Source organism: Chiloscyllium plagiosum, unplaced genomic scaffold, assembly GCF_037043375.1.
Source record: "Chiloscyllium plagiosum isolate Xiang-an unplaced genomic scaffold, Cpla_swu_hap1 HiC_scaffold_13, whole genome shotgun sequence".
NCBI lineage: Eukaryota > Metazoa > Chordata > Chondrichthyes > Orectolobiformes > Hemiscylliidae > Chiloscyllium > Chiloscyllium plagiosum.
In genome coordinates, this window is record NW_028270151.1 from 31,503,400 (window position 1) to 31,526,850 (window position 23,451).

General features: G+C 39.2%; 1 protein-coding gene across 1 annotated transcript in view; it reads right to left on the minus strand.

The window, feature by feature from the left end:
- Positions 1 to 23,451, minus strand: part of LOC122556060 (anosmin-1) — a 154,128-nt gene that overhangs the window by 100,152 nt on the left and 30,525 nt on the right. Inside the window, exon 2 of the mRNA XM_043702467.2 lies at positions 652 to 699. Within this exon, the coding sequence (XP_043558402.1) occupies positions 652 to 699 (48 nt within the window). The remainder of the gene's footprint in view (positions 1 to 651; positions 700 to 23,451) is intronic.

The window sequence follows — 23,451 nt, forward strand, 5'->3', positions numbered from 1 at the left end:
GGGACTAGGTTACAGGCTTTAATTTGCAAGAAAGCATTCAGTTACTCACATACTCATTTCTGGTCACGAGGTGATTCCAGAGTGGGCTCCTGGCCTCAAGAACATCAAGGAGTTACGGCCAGGAATAGATTGGAGGCTAGGTGCCAAAGCTTGGAAGGACCATTATTCTACTTTCTAGTTTATTTATTCCTACAATCTGAAGTATTGGACGTTTTTATTTCTTTACTTTCTAATTCTTTTATCGTACAAGAACTTGTACTGAAGAATCTGTGCCTAGGCACCTTTGTACCTAAGATGATGTTCTAAGTAGTGACTTGTAAAAATTTTTCTCTATACCCATTTGAGTACATGACAATAAAGCTAATTCAATACAATTCAGTTCAATTCAATATAAATCATCTAAATTTTGCATATTTGACTAAATTTCTCATTTCTCACTATGATCCAGCTAACTATATTCTTCCTGTAATCCATATGAATCCCATCAAATCAATCTTTGCCAACAAAACTTGTTAGTATTTTGTACACAAACAATACATTCAATATGCAGACACTATGTTGAACATTTTCATTTAAGTTGCGATAAATAGGAGGGGAGAGCACAGCATTTGCATTACACTACATAAAAAGGAAGTCTCCAGTTGCACTCACCTGAGCACACCTCCTGTGACCTTCACACCAAGTTAAAGTCTCATAAATCTGCAAAATAAAATTAATTTATTAATTCACTAATAATATATTGTTCAAAAGTAATATATTCAGACAAATGAATTGCAATTATATTTGCTACGCTTGTTCATTCTAATCGTTTGCAATTTTTGGTAAGATCGCTGTAATTACAAGGCTAAAAATGATATAGTTTCTTGTTATAGCGCATTTGAAAATAATCAACTGATCTAGTTGACAGAACTAAGGCAAATCATTGATGTAAAATCATTCACACATGTATTTCCGAAATATTTTACACTGATTCAAGGTCAATTCATCTGAATTAGACTCTTGCCATAAAATTAGCCATGCACCATGTTGACACTGGATGATTTTGACAATTACATTGATTTGTGAAAGTTCTTCAAACTTTACTAACTTCCTTAAGAGGACAGTCATGAGTAGACATACTTTTAAAGGTTTTTTTTTATCAAGAAACTTAATTTACGAAGAAAAAGGATAACATGATTGAACATCGTATGATCCAGAATAATTTTTCTTTCCATGTAATTGTAGAGTTTTTAGTGATTTTAAATTAGGAGCAGGACTGGACATTCTTTAAAAATACATAAAAATTCAGTGATGAATCTATTTGCAGTTTAATTAATAAACTTAAAATTAATAAACAAGTTTAACTTTGAATAACAAGAAACCTTTTTTAACAGGAAGAAGAGTGGAAAATATTGTATATTCTGTATGGTTGACTGATTATGCAGGTTCATAAAATATTCTATAGTTGTGATTATGCAAATGATTTTTTTAAAATTGGGAATTTGATTTGTAAGTGAACCAACACAATGTCAAGTGTATTTTTCAACACTCAAAATCTCGATTGTATCCAAAGCCGAAATTCGAGCCCTACATACTTATACGAGCAGAGAAAAAAATTTGCCAAGGTGAGGACCTTGCATATGCACAATAAACCTGTCCAGGTTTCTGCAACATTTGTTCAAAGTTCATATAACATCCACAGATCACTGCATGCAGAACCAATTTCACTTTATAGAAGCAGATGTATCTAATAATGTGATTGCCACCTTCACAGCTGGCTGTTTAGGATACTTCAGAAGAAATTTATAAACCTGTAACACATTAGGTAACTTGAGACTTGACGTATGATGACATCATAAATGAAAACACAGTATGCAACAAGAACTTCAAACAAATGTTTGAAAAATGTCAATCCATATTTATCACTCAGACCTTTTCTCGAAATAAACAGTCATATTACACGAATATTGCAACTGTTTTCTATTCAGTATGAAATTTGGTAATTTGTTTTATTATATTTTCAATATTTATACAGGAACATAATCTAATGTCTTAAAAGAACACAGCTGTAACAATGACCAGGCTGAACAGTGCAGTTTAAAACAAAGCTATTACCGTAGAAGATTTCAGGTAACAGATCACTGGACACAAGTGCAAAGCACTGAGCGAAGAATGTATCTTATTCAAAAGGTGGATCATGATTATGAGAGGTGTCCCTGAATCAACGCACTGCCATCAATTTCTCCTTTGCAATTAATTCTATTGCTCAGCGAAATAGACCTAGTTCACCAATGAACTGTTTAGATTGCATATATCAATTTTGATTGCTAAAAATATTGATAGTTCAATTGATTCCATGGATGACTGGTCTTTAAAACTAAATGGTCTTTTAACTTTACAAGAATACAATTTAATGTGCTGCTATTTGACATAATGACCACATAACTTTACATTAATACAGTGGAGGTATTACGGCTAATATTCCACAGTAAATCCACTGATTTCAGACAGAAATACAATATTAGGCTGAAGGGTGGGAGTTGAGCAGGGAAACTGCTGCTGCTTCCTCAGTACTTTCTAGTAGTTCAGAAGAAATAGGGGGGGTTTAATAGAACCTATTAAATTCTAACAGGACTAGACGAGGTAGGTGCAGAAAAAAATGTCCGAAATAGTTGGGAAGTCCAGAACCAGAGATTACAGTCGAAGGATATAGGGTAAACCATTTAGGACAGAGATGAAGAGAAATTTCTTCACCAGGAGAGTAGTGAGTCTGTGGAAGCAGATAATGCCAAAACATTGTATGATATCAAGAAGGAGTTGAATAGAACACTCTGTGGTAAAGGGATAAAAGGATGTAAGAGAAAAGCAGGAACATGCAACCATGATCATAATGAATGGTGGAGGAGGCATAAATGACAGGATGGCCTTTTCCTCCTATTTTCTATGTTTTGATATTTCCAATGTTGCCAGAATTTTGCTGAAAATGACTGTGGATGCTAAACACAACTACCCGTATTTGTGCAGACCTAATGACAGAACAACGCTGAAAATGTGTTGCTGGAACAGCGCAGCAGGTCAGGCAGCATCCAGGGAACAGGAGAATCGACGTTTCGGGCATAAGCCCTTCTTCAGGAATGCCCGAAACGTCGATTCCTGGATGCTGCCCGACCTGCTGCGCTGTTCCAGCAACACATTTTCAGCTCTGATCTCCAGCATCTGCAGACCTCACTTTCTCCTTAATGACAGAACAACACCTTCTAACAAATTGCTCATTATGTATGCCTTAGCCACATGGACATTGGGATTTCTAGTGTGATGTGGACATCTGACATTGCTATTATGGCTGTGGAGGAGGGGTGGTTTCCAATTTGTTTTGTGGAGGGAAAATATAAAAAAAGTTTTGTTCTTCTCTTTAAACTGCAACCAGAATGATAAGTTTTCCTGGTCTTCTCCAACACCAACCCATCTTCTGTAGTAGATCAATCAGTTGCAATTCAAATACCACTGGAAGTCTCTCATACAAGTGAATATGGCCAATCAGCTGGGAGAGTTAAATAAAAAGCATGCCCTGCCATAGATATGACAAGATTTTAACCAGATTAGAAAATTCAGCCCATCGTTTTGCTAAACATTCAGGCAACCTGTTGTTGGGATCGCCATGCAGATACAGCTTTTCAGAGACACAGTTATTTTCCCTAAATAAGTTACTTGTCAACTGTTTTGAGGTCATTATTTGCTGGAATTTTAATTTATACATACCTCTGTAGATACTTTAATCAACTTGCTCAGATGTGTTATGACATATCTCTGGAGCAGGTGGGATTTGAACTCAGACCCGGTGGGCCAGAGGTAGGGATATTATCACTGTGTCACAAGAGCCCCATCTACCTTTGTTTGCTGATCAATATAAGATAGGGAAGTTTAACTCTTTGCGCCTGGAGGAAACTGAGCAAAGTGGGGGGGTTAAGATCCATATGTACTGACTGTCTTGATTCTCAAGACATTGTAATTTAAAAAAATAATTTTCTCAGGCTCTTTAGGTACCTGGATGATTCAGATGAGGATCTCACAAATATATTAATATTGTGATCTCTCAGCTGATGGATCCGAATGCAACTCTAACTGCTAACTGGGTGGCCCATCTACTGGGAAGGTCCCACTCAGTATAAGTTAGCTGAGATCCTTTGAAGTGTAAACATTATTTCAATGGGCCTCAGAGGAGCACATCCCCAAAGAATGTTTGAACAACAGCTTACACATGCTGTACCTTTTTGTTCTATGAAGTAGCCAACACCTAAATTTACCTAAATGTTAGACATATTTGGGTGAAGTAAATTGCAGAGATCACAAATGAAGAGTTACCTCTACAGGCCAATCTAAGCTGGCCAGCATGATTAATAACACTTGGCTGCTAAAACTGCAGCCTTGGACTAGTGGCCTGCACCTCACGACCAAAGAATGAACACTGCCACCATGTTTGTTAGAGTATTTGGAACTTAGATTAGAATCACACTCAGGTTGAATGGATAAGCCATCGCTGAGCTAACTGAAAGATTCTGACTGCATTATCTCATACCAATTCCCACATATCGTGGACTCTTGCACAACTTAATTCAGTGCCAAATTTGCAGTCTCATTTAGTAATGTCACAGTGAACAACATTCTGGGCATTATAAAAAGTTGCAGTCAGAGAATAATGCATGTGATTAAGTTGGGGCAGAGTGCTGGTTTCCGCCTAATTTTGTTGGAATTGCTTAAGATGTGTTTATTGCTATAAATAGATACCCAAAATGGAGAACACTTCATTCTCATTTCACAAACACAAATAATGGTGAACATATTTAAAAACTGTAGTTATATGTAAAGGATGTTCTTTTAAAAAATTCATAGTTCATCACAGTTTAGTTTTTGACCTGGATGATCATATGTGGAAGTTTTAAAAAGCAAGAACATTAGCATTAATATGCAAGACAAAAAAGCAAAAGCGTTGTTATGTCTGTTGGTAAGAAATTTTGAAGTTTGGTGAACTTTACCTTCTGAAAATGAAACAAACATCTGGGTCTGACTTATGGTGGCAATAACTTAAAGAAAACATGTGCACTTCAGAAAATTCCTCCCTAGAAGTGGATTAGGTGTGGCAAATTGCTGTGGTATGTGGAGAACATTAAGTGTAATGCAGTAAGAAAACACAAAGGTCTAAGTTTTGCAGCTCAAGTGGCAGGAAACTATTAGTGCTTGCCAGCATCACTGTAAAATTGACAACTGCTACCGTCTGCTCTTGCACAGTTAACCATGGAAATACAGAAATTGTGATTTTGTCCTTCTCCACTGTTGACATCCAACATTTGAATTGACAAGTAACTCTAAATACCCTTCAAAATATTATCCCTTGTTGAATAAGGTGTAATTGGGATTTTCAAGCAATCCCTACAGTGTGGAAGCAGGCCATTTGGCCCATCGAGTTCAGATCAACCCTCTGAAAAACATCCCACCAGATTCACACCCCTACCCTATAACTCTGAATTTCACATGGCTAATCAACCTAGCCTGCACATCCCTGGACACTACAGGCAATTTAGAATGGCCAATCCTCCCAACCCGCACATTTTTAGACTGTAGGAGGATACTCGATCACCCAGAGGAAACCTACGCAAACAGGGAGAGAATGTGCAAACTCTGCACAGACAGTCACCCAGATCCCTAGCACTGTGAGGCAGCAGTGCTAACACTGAACCACCATGCCACCCTTCATGAAATACTAAACTATAATTAACACAATATCTGATAAACAAATACTATATTTGCAGAGTATCTCAATGATAATACATTCCACAACTTTGTTTCTTTTACAAAAAAGTTTTAATGATATGATTTCGAGGAGCCGGTGTTGGATTGGGTTGTACAAAGTTAAAAATCACACATCAGGTTATAGTCCTACAAGTTTATTTGGGAGCACCAGCTTTCGGAGCGCTGCTCCTACATCAGGTGGTTGTCACCTGTCCTTCTACCTTAATCCCTTGTGCATGTCCCAATCTTTATTTTTCTCTGCAAATGTAAAATATACTCAATGTTTTTTACTTCCTGGTTTTCTGTAACATGAATGATTGCAAAGCCTGCTTGATAACACCACTGGTACTGGATAGTGTCAATCTCTTGACATAATGTTGGGAAGGTAAAATCCATGCCATAGGAATTGCTAGATTTTTGTGGATAGTTCTAGCCTCAGTGTTAAGCTCTAACACTTTATCACTGATTGCAAAATCCAGGCAAATATTCAACTGAAAACATAGTGGTGTTCAGTCATCCTACTGGTAAATTCCTCTGATGTATGCCATGGATTAAATTAATGTGAGAATGTTTATCTTAATAAGAATTTTATTACCCAATCAATTAAATGTCCTAAACAGGATACCAAGAAGCTCTATTTTTGAGACAGAATGCTGAAATCTAAACTAGAAGCAAAATAACAACAGCCCAGACTGAATGAAAGCAAGAAGATGGAAAATTAAGCATCTTATTGACAATGGGATATGAGGGAGGAGCTAGTGAGACCCCTGTAAATGCAGCAAACCAAATCCCATTAGCAATATTGAAATAATTTAAAGTGTTGAATTACATAATAAAGTGCCAAATACTAATAGTAATTACATAATAAAATAAAGCAAAGAACTGTGGTGTTGGAAATCTAAAACAAAAATAGGTTGCTGAAGAAACTCAGCAAGTCTGGCAGTATTTGTGGACAGAAAACAGATAGTGTTTCGAGTCCAGCAATTCTTCTTCTGAAGAACTAACTGTGTTTTCACACCACAGATGCTGCCAGATCTGTTGAGTTTCTCCATCAATTTCTGTTATTAGTAATGATTACATGATTCAATTCAGCTTCAAATGTACCACATTTATATCATTTAACTTATGCAATTTTGCAACATTTATATTCAGCACTACAAATATATAAAGAAGAGAGTTGCTTGGCAGTAAGCTTCAAGCTCCTCTTCATCCAAAGGATTTAATCAATATTTTAAGATGTCATCAGCACCATATAATTAGATAGCAGCCTTACTGCCTCCTATTAACATCACCATCACAGCCTGCAAATTTAGCTTGAACAAGTTGTATTGCAGACAGCACAGATAATTTCATACATATGTAATACTTACTGAGGGTACCTATTAGTCTGTCCCTGAAACCAATATATTAAGTTGTCTTGACTTTCAGCTTTCATGTATGCACAATTTTAATGCAAGAAAACTAACCATTGAACAAATACTGGCATCTCTGTCAAGGTTGAACTTTTCTCTATAGATTTTCTATATTGTAGCAGGGAACTAAATAGTATATAGTAGGAACCTGCTACTGAAGTCCACAAATAATAGATGCTGGCACCTAGTAAACAGCTGGCAGTCAAGAAGAAAATCTGGGTCAGAGATGGCCGATGGTATTTCCAAGGGATTATGCCCGCCCCTATTGTGAAAGTAATACTATATCAATAAGTAACTGAAGGCTCTGGATACAGCAAAGGCTATGCACCCTAAGAACAACTCAACTGTTGCATTGGAAGTGTGAGAACTAGCTGTGCCTTTATCCAAGCTGTTTCAGTACAGCCTCAGTTGAAACTTTATTGCTGGAACAGCACAGCAGGTCAGACAGCATCCAGGGAACAGGAGATTCGACGTTTCGGGCACAGGCCCTTCTTCAGGAATTGATTCCTGAAGAAGGGCCTGTGCCCGAAACGTCGAAGATTCCTGAAGAAGGGCCTGTGCCCGAAACGTCGAATCTCCTGTTCCCTGGATGCTGCCTGACCTGCTGTGCTGTTCCAGCAATAAAGTTTCAACTTTGATCTCCAGCATCTGCAGACCTCACTTTCTCCTCAGTACAGCCTCAACATTAACATCTGTCCAACTATGTGGAAAACTGCATGCCAGTTCCAGAAATGAATACAAATCTAGATCTTTGGGTTACCATTGACAAAAGACTGAACTGGACTATCCATAGAAATATTGTGGCTATGACAGCAGATGAAAGGGTAAGAAATCTCTGGTGAGTACTTCACCTTCTGATTTCCCAAAGCCTGTCCACTATCTACAAGACACAAGATAGGGCCATGAAAGAATACTCACCACTTACCTGCATGAGCCCAGCTCCAACAATGCTGAAGAAGTCTGAGAGCATCCAGGACAAAACAGGCCATTTTACTGGTATTGCACCTAGAAATATTCACTCCCATCGCCACCAACACACAGCAGCATGCGCATACCATTTACAAAATGCACTGCAGAAATTCACCAAGCTTTTTCCCTGAAGCCATTCAGCGTCCTGACTTGGAAACATTCTGCTGTTCCTTAAGTGTCACTGGGTCAAACTCTGATACTTCCTCCCTAACAGTATTGTGAATGTACCTACACCAAATGGACTGCATTTTTTAATAAAAAAAAAGGCAATTCACCTTCATCTTTTCAAGGGCAACTAGGGATGAGCATTAAATGCTCGCCCCCCAATGATGTTGTTGGTGGGGAATTCAAAAATATTATTATATTGTAATTAAGTGTTAAGGAGAAAGGTTACAATTTCTTTTGTTGGTGATGGTCATTGCCTGGCACTAGTTTGAAATGAAAGTTATTCATCATTTAGCCCAAGCCTGAATACTGTGTGCCTTTCTTTATACAGATGTGGACTGTTTTAGTATATGTATAAGTGAGAGTGGAACTGAACACTGTGTAATCATCAGTTAATATCCCTTTAGTAATCTTATGATGAAGAAAAAAAATCTTGCTATCTTTCTCTATGATGGGTTCTAGCCAGTGGAGAATTTTCCCCCAATTACTATTGACTTTAGTTTTGCTCGGGCTCCTTGATGCCGTAGATTGTTAAATGCTTCTTGAATGTTAAGAGCGTTCACTCTCACTTCACCTCTGAATTTGGCCCTTTAGTTCATACTTGGAACAAGAATGGAATGAGCACAAGTGATCAGTGATCCAAGCAGAATCCAAACTGAGCACAATGAAAAGATTGTTGCTGAATAATTTCCATTTGATAGCACTATCAATAAGGCCTTCTGTAACTTTGCTGATGATTAAAAGTAGACTAATGGGGCAGTAATTGGTTTTGATTCTAGTTTTTATTATTTCAAACAATATGGTGTTTGCAGACTGGAGGATGAGGGGGCATCACTGACCAGAACATAACTAGTCCAGCCACATAAATCTACAAGAGTAGATCAGAAACTGGGTATTCTGCAGAATAAATCACCTTCTGGTTTGCCAAAACATCAATGTCCTCCTACCAATTACAAAGCCCTTGTCAGAAGCATGATGGAATATTTTATACTTGCCTGGAGTCCACTTTCACATGCTGCTACTGTCTGCTACTGTCACTCCCCTAGACACACAGACAGGTTAACCCACTGACTTTTCTCCAATTTTTCCCCAATTTTAAAACTGTACAAGTAACTTAAACCTTATTTCTAATTCTGATGGCTTGAAGACATCCACAACATTCAAGAAATTAAACATTTCCCAGGCTAAACAGCTGCTTCATTGATACTCTATCTTGCATCTTAAATATTCACTCCTTTCACCACTGAAGCTTGTACCATTTTTAAAATGCATTGCTGCAGCTTGCCAAGGTTTCTTCAACAGCTCTCTCACAACTTCATCCATCTGGATAACCGAGGGCAGCAGGCACATGGAACACCACCACCTGCAAGTTTCTCTCTTGGTCACATACCGGCTTAACTTGGAACTTGAATCATTGATCTTCCACTGCCACTGGGAGAAAAAACGGAACTCCTTTTCTAATAGCACAGGAGCAATGGTTCAAGAAGGCAATTCACTGCCACTTTCTCAACTGAAATCAGGGATGGGAAATACATGCTGCCCTTACCAACAATGATCACATCCCGTGAATGAACTTTTACAAATTGGACAGACAAGTGAAGGTCAGTAGAAGGACCAAAAAGTACTTTGTGCTGAACAGTCTTATACCACTGCTCACTGTTCCAGCTCTGTGAACATGAACCTAGGCACAAAGGAAAGATCAGTGATGCAAGTTCATGAACTACACATTCCTGAAAATGAATCCCATTGCAGAAAAAAACACTTTGATCTCCTCAGAGCCAGTGTTGTTTGGGGGAGGAAACAGTTCAGTGGTGTTTAGATCAAGGGAACAAGACAGCAATTGTGTGTTAATGAGACTTAAAAAGAACCTATAAACAGAATATATAATTTTATTTCAGTGAAAAGATACATTTATTACCCAGCTGGATTAAATCCATTTGACGATAACATGAACATTTCTTATTTGGTATAAGGTAAAATGATTTTCTACTGTAAAATTTGTTTACACAGTCAATATTCATGACATATTTGCAATTACAGAAACTAAAAAATATTTGCTCGAGGAAAGGCTTGGAGAAATGTGCATCAAATACATTTAATTTGACAATATCGAGGCAGATCACAGAGGTAGGCTAGGTCTCATTACATTGAATGTAAATTTGATTGAGATCTTCACTCTAACTAGGTATTTTCACAGTTTTCCAACAGATTTCACTGCTTACCACTATGTACTGGAAATTAAAGAGGTTCCCTTTTTATGTGATGCAAATACTGTTCACATCTTGTCATGTAAAGTCCTAACAGTACTCCCTGAATGGTATGTTATCTATGCTTAGTTTGGATATTTGATACCAACATCTTTCCACAGCATTTTCCCACTGTAGCTAATGAGCCAACTACTACCCTGGATTCCAGTAAAGAATAAAGTAATAGCAATTATGAACTGAAAGATATTTGAATATGTGTGGCGATGTTCATGTTCAATGCAGCAAGTATTCCGGAGTCTGAATGATTAAACGTTGCATTGCAAACACGAGTAGAATTATAAGGTGCTTACAAATAATGAAGAAACCATAAAAAGGAAAAATGCAATTCCTGGAATTTTAAAACAAAATATAATTATTAAAATACACAGAGGAATAGTCACCATCACTGATGAGAATAAGTCTAGGAATGAGTTTTGTTTGGATCTTCCCTTTATTCAATCCCTGAAATATCATCATCTAATTTTGATGGATACTGTATTTCCAGCATTTACTGAACTTATTTGTATTATTGTTTATTATACATAATTAGAATGAGTTCTTTACTCTTTTTTTAAAGGTCAGTCTCATCAGTTGCTGTTATTACCCTGAAAATTGCATTTCCTATATTGTAAAAGGAACAATTAAAGTTTCTACAGGGTTAAAAACCCAAGTCATGGTAATAATGGACAAGTCAGATGTTAGAGCAAAAATCTGGTTTGATACAGCATAAGTTTTAGTTTTGCGATTTTGTTCCTGTTGTGGTCAGTCACGAAACATGTTCAGATGAGGCTGCCAATGTATATTTACAAAAAAACAGAAGTTCATTATGCAAAGGTAATTAATAAACAGCTGCTTTTAAGACATCTTAAAAAAATCTTAGAAACAAAAGTAAAGATTCACCCTTTTTATCAGAATAATATTCTTTACAATCTCTGTGAAATATCAATTCTATTCTGATCTTAATATTTCTTATTGAACTGACAAAGTCACAAACATTTTATTTTGGCAACATTCTGCATATTCAAAAAAAATGATTTTCTCTGCTACTGTCACTCCCCTAGACATACAGATAGGTTAACCCACTGACTTTTCTCCAATTTTTCTCCAATTTTAAAGCTGTACAAGTAGCTTAAACCTTATTTCTAATTCTGATGGCTTGAAGACATCCACAAACCAACACTGCCCTTTGGCAGAATGGACCTTTTCTTCAAACTGCCTGTGACCTCTGGCTATGTGTCTCTTCTGTGTGTCATAAAACTTCCATTTAGCTAATACCCAGGTAATTATCTCACCAGGTAGCTTGCCAGTCATTTAATGTGAGTTACATGATTTCTTGGAAAGGCTATATTGGCCTCCCTGTTAAAAATAAATTCTAACGCCTACAAAACAAGCCACTGTCACAGAACAGAAAACAACGAGACGAATCATTGGCCTATACTTCAGAATCAAGTTCCCAAGCCACAATAATATCGTATGAACTCTTGTCACAGGAATTACACCTTATTTATAACTGCATAGAACTAACCTGGTTATACACCATTAAAGTAAGTATCTACTCTGCTGTGTACCCGTTCATTTCTATTGATTGTAAATGCGTAACAAGTCACAGCATGAGAAAAATAACTATGTTTAGTAACCATGTGTTTCAGTTTTTAAACATAATACAAGATTTGCCTTCCATCAAAGGTATATTTTAAACTTCTCCTAAACGTTTTCCCTTCTTTATTCTACTCTCTCTACTGCTTTCAAAATGTATACAATTCTTCTCTTTAATAATCTCACTATTCCCCATTCCAATACTTTTATTCTATTTCCTTCTTTGATCTTCTTACATCACCATTACACACAATAGTTCCCAGCTAAGATGGACTGGCAATTTACTTCAAGGCCACTACCATATCAGCTTGTGACAAGAGACTAAACATTATTTTCTAATCAACCCATTCAGAAATAATATTACACATCTCTGGAACAGGTGGGACTTGAAATCGGGTCCCCTGGCTCAGAGCTGGTTGTCCAGGAATTTACCTTCTGTTCTTTGGGAAGTGGCTTGTTCACCTTAAACAGTGTCACCACAGTTTCTTCCTCTCTGCTTCCCTAAGTTCCCAAACTACACAAGACGCTGTGGAGTTTTGGAATTCGTTTCACGTAGGATAATAGCACAACAGTGAATCATGACTCACTTCTCTTGTAGCCCCCTACAATGGTATTACAAATATTTACAGGACTTTCCAAATTATTGACAATTCAATGTATTATTTTATTTCCTGAGTAAAAGTTATTCTTGTCGTCTTCAGTCTAAAACTGGTGGTTCTATAGATCCATTATGTTACAAAGTTTCAGAGTGCTGTTGCTTGAAAAATTATTGTTGCTTTCATGCATATCCATTCATTACTTTCAATGAAAAAGGCAGACTACTTTAGTCAAAAATTGTTTTTTTTTAAAGTTGCATCACTAATTCATGAAGATTAGTCTAATTACAGATCCTAATTACTATGGGAAAAGGGTAAACCTAACAGGGTCTAATGCACCAGTAACTGCTTTAATCACAGGAAACACTGCAAAGATTAAAGAATCCCCTCTGTCAATGCACTGGGACTGGCTTGATATGATAAAACACCAAAAGGAACAATGCAACAGAACAACAAAGCTTCATCAACAGTGCAACATTGGATAGTTTTGATTCCATTGTTCTATAAAACAAAGCAAACATGCTTTAAAATGTATGCTAATAATCAATTTAAGTTAATTTTGCTTCAGCCAATGCTGCAAGTAACACGATGTACATTCAAAAGTGAAAAGATCTAATTTCTCCATGGGCCCTCTCTTCCTCCACTAATTTTGAAGTTATCTTATCAGGGATCAAGTGCAATCACTGAAGGGACTCGGACTCCATCAATTACAAGCGTGAGATTTGAAACACTTTGCCTCACGGCGTAAAAAGCCAGTCCAACCCAGGTTAACCTTTTCTGCACGAGAGTGGCAATGCATATTTATGTTTTAACCAACAGCACTTGATAAACTTTTCCAATTAATTTTCACTTAGCTCTGCAGTAGTTCCAGTAGCATTGGATTAAATTTAGCAAGGAATTTAGAAATTCAAAAATATTGGGAATTTTTGGAGGGCAACATATAGAGTCATAGAGATTTACATCACAGAAACAGACCTTTCAGCCCAACTTGTCCATGCCGACCAGATATTCCAACCCAATCTAGCCTCACCTGCTAGCACCTGGTCCATATCACTCCAAACTATTCATATACCCATCTAGGTGCCTTTTAAATGTTGCAATTGTACTAACCTCCACCACTTCCTCTGCCAAACACGTGCCACCCACTGCGTGAAAAAGTTGCCTCTTAGGTCTCCTTTATATCTTTCCCCTCTCAGCCTAAACCTATGCCTCTAGTTCTGAAATTGATGCTAAGGAATTCAGGAATAGCAAATCTGACCAAATGTTTGAAAATAGAAGAGATTTGAATACAATTTTATAAGTAAACTCTGAAATAGAAAGCCAAAGGGGTTTCAGAAAATAACTTGAAAGTATATGGGTAATGTGTTAAAACCTGGAATACTAACAATGGATTAAATGTGGAAGAGGGAAAATGCACAAATGGGTCAGAATGAGAGGACTGAAGAATGCTGGAGGACATATAAAATCAGAAGAGACTGCAAAATGGTAAGTAAATCTTATCAAATGTACAGGAATTTAACACAAATATATCAGGATTCTAATCTACCAGATATTACCGAAGGTTGGAATTTGGGAAAAGGTAACATTGGAAAGCCCTCAATTTGAAGACTATATTTCTGGAAAAAAAAGGAAGTTAGATTTTACTGTGCTTAATACAAACTGGGTAAAATTGCAAGATCAAATTAATGCAAACATTTTATATTATAATATTAATAATAAAAACAGCACCTTCAAATTCTACAGGACTATTTCTTCATGCATTTTTCAATGCAATTGTATTTTAATGGATCCTGAAAGGGGACTTAGTAGGGTATGCGTTTTCTTGGTTTTCGAGGTTTTGAGAATTTTAAACCAAGTTATTTTAATGACATACATGTTCAAACTCTCTTTAATCACAATTAAACCTTTGATTTAAAAGAAATTTAAGTCATAGTGGCCCATATTTAATAAAAATGTATTTGGAATCCCAGGTATTATAAACAGAGGCAATGGAATGCAAAACATAAGAATTTGTGTTGTAGACGTTTTGTCCCCGTTTAGGTGACATCCTCAGTGCTTGGCAGCCTCCTGTGAAGCGCTTCTGTGATCTCTCCTCCGGCATTTGTAGTGGTTAACCGGAAGCGGCAGATTCAAACCACTACAAATGCCGGAGGAAAGATCACAGAAGCGCTTCACAGGAAGCTCCCAAGCACTGAGGATGTCACCTAGACAGGGGACGAAATGTCTTCAACACAAATTTCCAGCTTGGCGAACAGAACCACAACATCGAGCACCCGAGCTACAAATCTTCGCACAAATCTTGAAAACATAAGAAGTTATGAAGAACATTTATAAATCATTAATTATGTCTCAATTAGCACACAATTAGAAGAGAATCAAGAACCAGGGACATCGACTAAAAGTGACAGGCAGAATGAGGGAAAACGGTTTTAGACATGAATAGGCACTGGCTGAGAGTATGGTGCAGATTCATTTGTGGCTGGAAAGGGAAATTCAATAAGCTCTGAAAGAGAAAGAACTTGCAATATGACAAAAAGAGGGCAGGGGAGTTGGACTAGCTGAGTTGTTCTTACGGACAGCCAGTATAGACTCAACAGGTTAAATAGCCTCATTCTGTACTGCAACTATTCCATGATTCTTTCAATTAAATGTATCCACAGCTCTCACTTTAAGTCAGAGCAAAGTGATCATGGAACAGAAAGTAACCAAATAATGCTTGATTTATATCAGTGTCACACCAATATTCATGCATTTTTAAAATCAGGATCTCGTCCTGTAATACTAATGTCAACATTAAGATGTTTTCCACATTATTTGGTGTGATTGCGTTACAGTTCATCAAACCATCAATAAAATTAATTAGGATGTGTCCTTTAGATTAGATTAGATTACAGTGTGGAAACAGGCCCTTCGGCCCAACAAGTCCACACCGACCCGCCGAAGCGAAACCCACCCATACCCCTACATTTACCCCTTACCTAACACTACAGGCAATTTAGTATGGCCAATTCACCTGACCCTGCACATCTTTGGATGGTGGGAGGAAACCGGAGCACCCGGAGGAAACCCACGCAGACACGGGGAGAACGTGCAAACTCCATACAGTCAGTTGCCTGAGGTGGGAATTGAACCCGGGTCTCTGGCGCTGTGAGGCAGCAGTGCTAACCACTGTGCCACCGTGCCGCCCACTGTGCCACCGTGCCGCCCACGTGGCACAGTGGGCACACTGTAGGCACAATGTCATTATATACCATGCGATGTTACTTTTCCATCTCTCATTTGCTGACAAAAACATTTACAGAAAAATTGAAAATTAACACAAATTATGAGAGACAGCAACTACTTATAAGCTCAATTCATAGAGTGGGAAGACAGAGCATTGGAGGGAGCAGCAAAGGGTGGAGGGCTGAAGAGACACCACTAATTTTTAATTTAATGAGATTTATTTTCTTAAAATTGCACTAATTTGAACAAATTCCTTATGGGGGAACGAGAAACAAAATGCTCAATTATTTTTCAATAAAAAAGAAAGCTTCTTTATATTATCTATGCAGTCATTATGGTTACATCCTAGAACATAGAATCCCTACTATGTGGAATCAGGCCATTCAGCCCAGTGAGTCTGGCCATGCCAGCAGTGGCATATAAAATTAAATTGTGTTCTATGGCAACAGCAACTTGCATTTATAAAGCACAATTATTACAGGAACAGCCCATCCAGATCCAGTGCCATACCCTATCCCTGTAACCCTGCACTTCCCATGGCTAATCCACGTAGCCTTCACATCATTGAACTGTGAGAGGAAACTACAGCACCTGGAGGAAACCCATGCAGACACGGGGAGGATGTGCAAAAGCCACACAAACAGTCACCCGGGGTGGAATTGAACGCAGGGTCCCTGGTGCTATGAGACAGCAGTGCTAACCACTGAGCTAAGGTGCCACCCAAATCTTGTAACTCATTAGCTTAGAATCACGTTAAAAAAATGTGCATTATATTTTCTCCTTGTACTTTCCAGCAGCAAAGTTTTTTTATCATCTGTAAATTTTGATATTGTCCCCTGCGCACCAAGATCTAGATTATTAATATTTATTAGACCTAACAAATCAATTCTGTGAGGCATTTTGGAACATTTTCCTGTAGTAATCGTGCCTTATAAATGCAAGTTGCTGTTATCATAGAACACAATGTAATTTGATATCCATAGGCCTATCTTCACACATTATTTTTGTTGGAAATACAGACTTATGTAAAAGCTTAATCTAATACATCACACTTCAGGACATCATCAAAAAGTCAAGTGCTTTATATCCAATTAACTGCTTTTTAAAGGATATCCTCTGTTGTTACGTCAGGAAATGTCTCAGTCTTTTTGAACTCTGTTATCTCACAAGCAGCAATTAAATGAATGATCAGGTAGTCCTGGTTAGAGTCCTACCTGGCACAAAAAAAATGGTAATGGCTGTGGAGGTCAGTCATTTCAAATCTAGGACATCTCTGTATGAGCTCCATGTGGAAGTGTCCAAGCCAGAACCTTCAATAGCTGCTTCATTGATGACCTTCCCTCCATCATAAGGTCTGAATATGGGATGTTTGCTGATATTTGCACAATGTTCATCACCATTCATGAATCCTCAGATACTGAATCAGCCTATGTCCAAATGCCACAAGACCTGGATGGTATCCAGGCTTGGGTTGACACGTAGCAATTCCATTGTATGTCACACAAGTAGCAGGCAATGACCACCTTCAACTAGAAAGATACTGACCATCGCCCCTTGACATTCAATTAATTTAGGGAAAAACAAGGACTGCAGATGCTGGAAAGCAGAATCTAGATTAGAGTGGTGCTGGAAAAGCACAGCAGGTCAGGAAGCATCCGAGGAGCAGGAAAATCGACGTTTTGGGCAAAAGCCCTTCATCAGGAATGCTCTATTCCTGACGAAGGGCTTTTGCCTGAAATGTCGATTTTCCTGCTCCTCGGATGCTGCCTGACCTGCTATGCTTTTCCAGCACCACTCTAATCTAGACTTCCATTCAATTAATTTACTTTTGCTTAAGCCCAATAAAATCTTGGGGTTTACGAGTGACCAGAAACTGAACTGAGCTCCTAGCCGTATAAAATGATAGTTACTACAGAAGGTATGAGGCTAGGAATCCTGCAGCTAACAACTCACTGCCTCATTCATCAAAACCTATCTACCATTTAGGCATGTCAGGAGCATGATGAAATACTCCCCACTTGTCCAGATGAATGTAGCTTCAACAACACTCTGGAAGCTTGGCCCAATTCAGGACAGAGCAACCGAATTGATTGGTATCACATTCTCAATGATCCATTTACTCCACTACTATTACTCAGTAGCAGCAGTGTGCACCATCTGCTATGAACACTAAACAAATTGACCAATGCTACGTAGACAACACCTTCCAAACCAAGGCCATTATCCTCTGGAAGGAGAAGAGCAGCATCACCAGAAAGTTTCTCTCAAAGGCACTCACCACCTTGACTTGAAAAAATATTGCTGTACCTGCTGCTAGGTCAAAATTTTGTAACTCCCTTCCTCACAGAATTGTTGGTGTTCGTACACTAAATAGATTTCAAGAAGGCAGCTCACCATTGCCTTCCCAAGGGCAATTGGGGACAGGAAATAAATACCAGCCAAGCCAGTAAAACTCATGAATGAATTAAAACCGACATTCTGATTTTCATCAGGGTCATTTAAGGGTACAAATTGCAAGGCAATGGCTAAGCTTTATAGTGTCAATTAACAGTGTTACTTGCTGAAGTCAACACCCTTAGAAATAGCATGAGAAACATTTTTTTCTAATACAATTACATAGATAATGTAAATAGTTAATAAAGATTCCTGTTCAACAATACAAAATAGACATGCCTCTCTCTACAACTCAACATGTCCTCACATCATAATTTCAGCTTTGTGATTACTATTATCTACCTATGTTGATCTGCTAATCTGTTGGGCACGTTGCACAGGACACTCGCTCAGTTGGTGACGAGGTGGGAAGATCAACCTTGGGCCTTCCTGCCACAGACATAACACAAGCACAGCTGAGAATGGGCCAGGGTTTGGGTGCGTCACAGGCTCGCCTCATTAAATACCCATCCTGCCTTGAAGCAGAACATCCCACCTACATTTATATTTATTTATATTTGAAAGCTTATATTTTAGGTTGTGGCCGGTAAAATTTTTGCCTTTGTATAATCAAGACAGATTTCCCAGGCTAAAGATCTTATGGATTATTATAAAACTATATGGATTACCGAAGTAGACGCATCCCAAAATAAAGCACTGCACGCTGTGGCAGATCAAATAGCTTATAATGAATACAGCTGAGGAAGTCTATATTATAAGCTAATCTTTGTGAGCACAAATAAATAGACTTTGTATGCTAGATACTTCACAAATATGTACCAGTTCTCAAAGATGGTTGATATTATTTTCTTTGTGACCTTACTAATATTTTTGAGTAACCTCTTTAAATCTATCAAATGCAAGTCAAACAAGTAATCTGCTCAGTTGAATTTTTATCATAATCTTCATAACATTTATCCTGCCTGTGAAGGATAGATTTGGGTGGATCTCCAACAGCCTTTCCTCTGTTATTAACATAAAATTCTCATTATTCTACAAAAATGTACGTATGCTACAGCATGTAGCTACATACTTTTGAACAGTGGTTGTGTGTTAACTTTAACAGAGGAATTTGGGACAGCACTCATCAATTACATCCCCTTCCTTGGAGGATCAAGTTTCATTAACTTTTTTGTTGTTGAAAGAGTCACATTTCTACCCCTTGAAGTAGATACGATGGAACGGGAACATGATTTGATGAACAGATGAATAACATTCCTTGTCCTCAGAACCAGGTAGTCACATTTCTTTGCTCTCCTGGAGCAACTGTCAACTGTAAAACATATAACAGCTCACCTATCAGGAGAGGCTCTCATTTTAGATTGTAAAACTTAATTGGTAGAAAGAAGATAGTTAGAAATAGATACACTTAAGCAACAATTCATGTAGATAAATGTTTCGTTTAGGTAGGTAGAAATTCCAAAAGATAGTAGATTAGATTACTTACAGTGTGGAAACAGGCCCTTCAGCCCAACAAGTCCACACTGACCCGCCGAAGAACAACCCACCCAGACCCATTCCCCTACACCTAACACTACGGGCAATTTAGCATGGTCAATTCACCTAACTTGCACATGTTTGGACTGTGGGAGGAAACCCACGCAGACATGGGGAGAATATACAAACATGACACAGACAGTTGCCTGAGGTGGGAATTGAACCGGGGTCTCTGGCGCTCTGAGGCAGCAGTGCTAACCACTGAGCCACCCTGCCACCCAAAGTAGATTGGATGGATATTGAGATGAAGCATTATGACAGCAAACATGAGACGTACAGGTAGTTCTTGGATAATGCATGTTCTGGCAGTGTGATTTGCTTGCCATGTTGCTGGAGAATGAAGGAACATTATTTTCAAGAACTCTCACTTCTGTTTGCAATAGCGTGATTCCAGCAGTCATCGTTTCACATACTTCGTTTGCGAATGCACCAATGTCTGCGCCAAAGTCTCTGCACCTTACTGCTAATGTGCCGATATCAGCACCGGTATCCATGCCATTCTGCAAATGCACCGATATCAGCGCTGGTCTTCAGTATTCACGCCATTCTCCGCATGTGCTCATATCAACACCGGTCTCTGTGAGGTTCTGTGAATGCACCAATAAAGGCGCCGGTCTCCATGCCATTCTGCAAACGCACTGATATCAGCACCGGTCTTTGTGTCGTTCTGTGAATGTGCCGATATCAGCGCCGGTCTCTGTGCCATTCTGTGAATGTGTCGATATCAGCACCGGTCTCTGTGTCGTTCTGTGAATGTGCCGATATCAGCACCGGTCTTTGTGTCGTTCTGTGAATGTGCCAATATCACCGCCTGTCTCTGTGTCATTCTGTGAATGTGTCGATATCAGCGCCGGTTACTGTGTCGTTCTGTGAATGTGCCGATATTAGCGCCGGTCTTTGTGTCGTTCTGTGAATGTGCCAATATCACTGTCGGTCCTTGTGTCGTTCTGTGAATGTGCCAATATCAGCACTGGTCTTTGTGTCGTTCTGTGAATGTGCCGATATCAGCGCCGGTCTTTGTGTCGTTCTGTGAATGCACCGATATCAGCGCCGGTCTTTGTGTCGTTCTGTAAATGTGCCGATATCACTGTCGGTCTTTGTGTAATTCTGTGAATGTGCCGATATCAGCGCTGGTCTTTGTGTCATTCTGTGAATGTGCCAATATCACCGCCGGTGTCTGTGTCATTCTGTGAATGTGTCGATATCACCGTCGGTCTTTGTGTAATTCTGTGAATGTGCCAATATCAGCGCTGGTCTTTGTGTCGTTCTGGGGAACGTGCCGATATCAGCGCCGGCCTTTGTGTCGTTCTGTGAATGCACCGATATCAGCGCTGGTCTTTGTGTCTTTCTGGGGAACGTGCCGATATCAGCGCCTGTCTCTGTGTCATTCTGTGAATGTGCCGATATCAGTGCCAGTGTTCATGTCGTTCTGGGAATGTGCCAATATCAGTGCTGGTCTCTCTATCATTTTGTCAATGCACCGATATCAGCGCCGGTCTCTGTGTCATTCTGTGAATGTGCCGATATCAGCGCCGGTCTTTGTGTCGTTCTGTGAATGTGCTGATATCAGCACCGGTCTTTATGTCGTTCTGTGAATGTGCCGATATCAGCGCCGGTCTTTGTGTCGTTCTGTGAATGCACCGATATCAGCGCTGGTCTTTGTGTCGTTCTGTGAATGTGCCGATATCAACGCCGGTGTTTGAGTCATTCTGTGAATGTGCCGATATCAGCGCTAGTCTTTGTGTCGTTCTGTGAATGTGCCGATATCAGCGCTGGTCTTTGTGTCGTTCTAGTGAATGCACCGATATCACCGCCGGTGTCTGTGTCATTCTGTGAATGTGTCGATATCAGCGCCGGTCTTTGTGTCGTTCTGTGAATGCACCGATATCAGCGCCGGTCTTTGTGTCGTTCTAGTGAATGCACCGATATCACCGCCGGTGTCTGTGTCATTCTGTGATTGTGTCGATATCAGCACCGGTCTTTGTGTCGTTCTAGTGAATGCACCGATATCACCGCCGGTGTATGTGTCATTCTGTGAATGTGTCAATATCAGCGCCGGTCTTCATGTCATTCTGAGAATGCACCGATATCAGCGCCAGTCTCTGTGTCATTCTGTGAATGTGCCGATATCAGCGCCGGTCTTCATGTCGTTCTGTGAATGCACCGATATCAGCGCCGGTCTCTGTGTAATTCTGTGAATGTGCCGATATCAGCGCTGGTCTTCCTGTCGTTCTGTGAATGCACGATATCAGCGCCGGTGTTCATGTCGTTCTGGGAATGTGCCGATATCAGTGCCGGTCTTTGTGTCGTTCTGTGAATGTGCCGATATCAGCGCCGGTCTTCATGTCGCTCTGTGAATGCACCGATATCAGCGCCGGTCTCTGTGTCATTCTGTGAATGTGCCGATATCAGCGCTGGTCTCTGTGTCATTCTGTGAATGTGTCGATATCAGCGCTGGTCTTTATGTCGTTCAGTGAATGCACCGATATCAGCGCCGGTCTTTATGTCGTTCTGGGAATGTGCCGATATCAGCGCCGGTCTCTGTGTCATTCTGTGAATGTGCCTATATCAGCGCTGGTCTTTATGTCGTTCAGTGAATGCACCGATATCAGCGCTGGTCTTCATGTCGTTTGGTGAATGTGCCGATATCAGCTGCCGACAGAGTAGCTTTCTGTGAGAGGTACTGTACAGACAGAAGCTTTCTGCGAGAGGTACATGCAGTCGCTTCCTGTGAAAGGTACACTACTCATAGAATATCCATTTTTTTGAAGATTGTAGGGGCATAGTGTTATGGACCAGGATAGTCCCCCTCAAAATATTTTGAGAAGTTAGCCTAGACCCTACCTTTCTTTTATTTTAAAGGCATATGTGAAGTGCATATTCCAGTGTCATGCAGCTGGTCAAACCATTCGGCTTTAAGCAAAACTGAATTTATTTAAACACTACAGTCAGAATACGAAAAGAAATGGAATTTTGAAAAACTTAACTGACCTGATACAGTAACTTAATTAACGAACTGTTCCATTTCAGTAACTTCCCATAAAAACACCCCTTGGCAAAAAGGTCAATTGAAATACAGATTCTTACAGGCAGGAGGGAACAACATCCAAAGAGATTTCAGGGAGAAAGTCAGTCAGGAATCATTCAATGAAGCTTACAACCTTTCCTGAAATCCAGCATCTTTTGACTGCCACAACTAAACCAAGTTAGGAAAAACCCGCACTGGGAGAACTGGCCACTCCCCGCCATTGTTAAACTAGACTGTTTCTAGACCCATCGGCACCTCTGCTTTTATGATCTCTTTTGGAAAAAAACCCCAAAGACAAAATAATCTGTTATAGTGACAGCATCGTCGCAATATTGAGAAGAATGTTAACAAGAAGTGTCCTGATGATAAAACTGCAGGTGGTGAACGCAAAAGAAAGGTTATAACATTGAAAGAGAAGCTAGATATTATAAAGATTTTTCAGCGTAAGGAGAGAATATGTGACATAGCTCGCTTAACAGGAATGAGAGAGTACATTATTCACCATGATGACCCTCTGT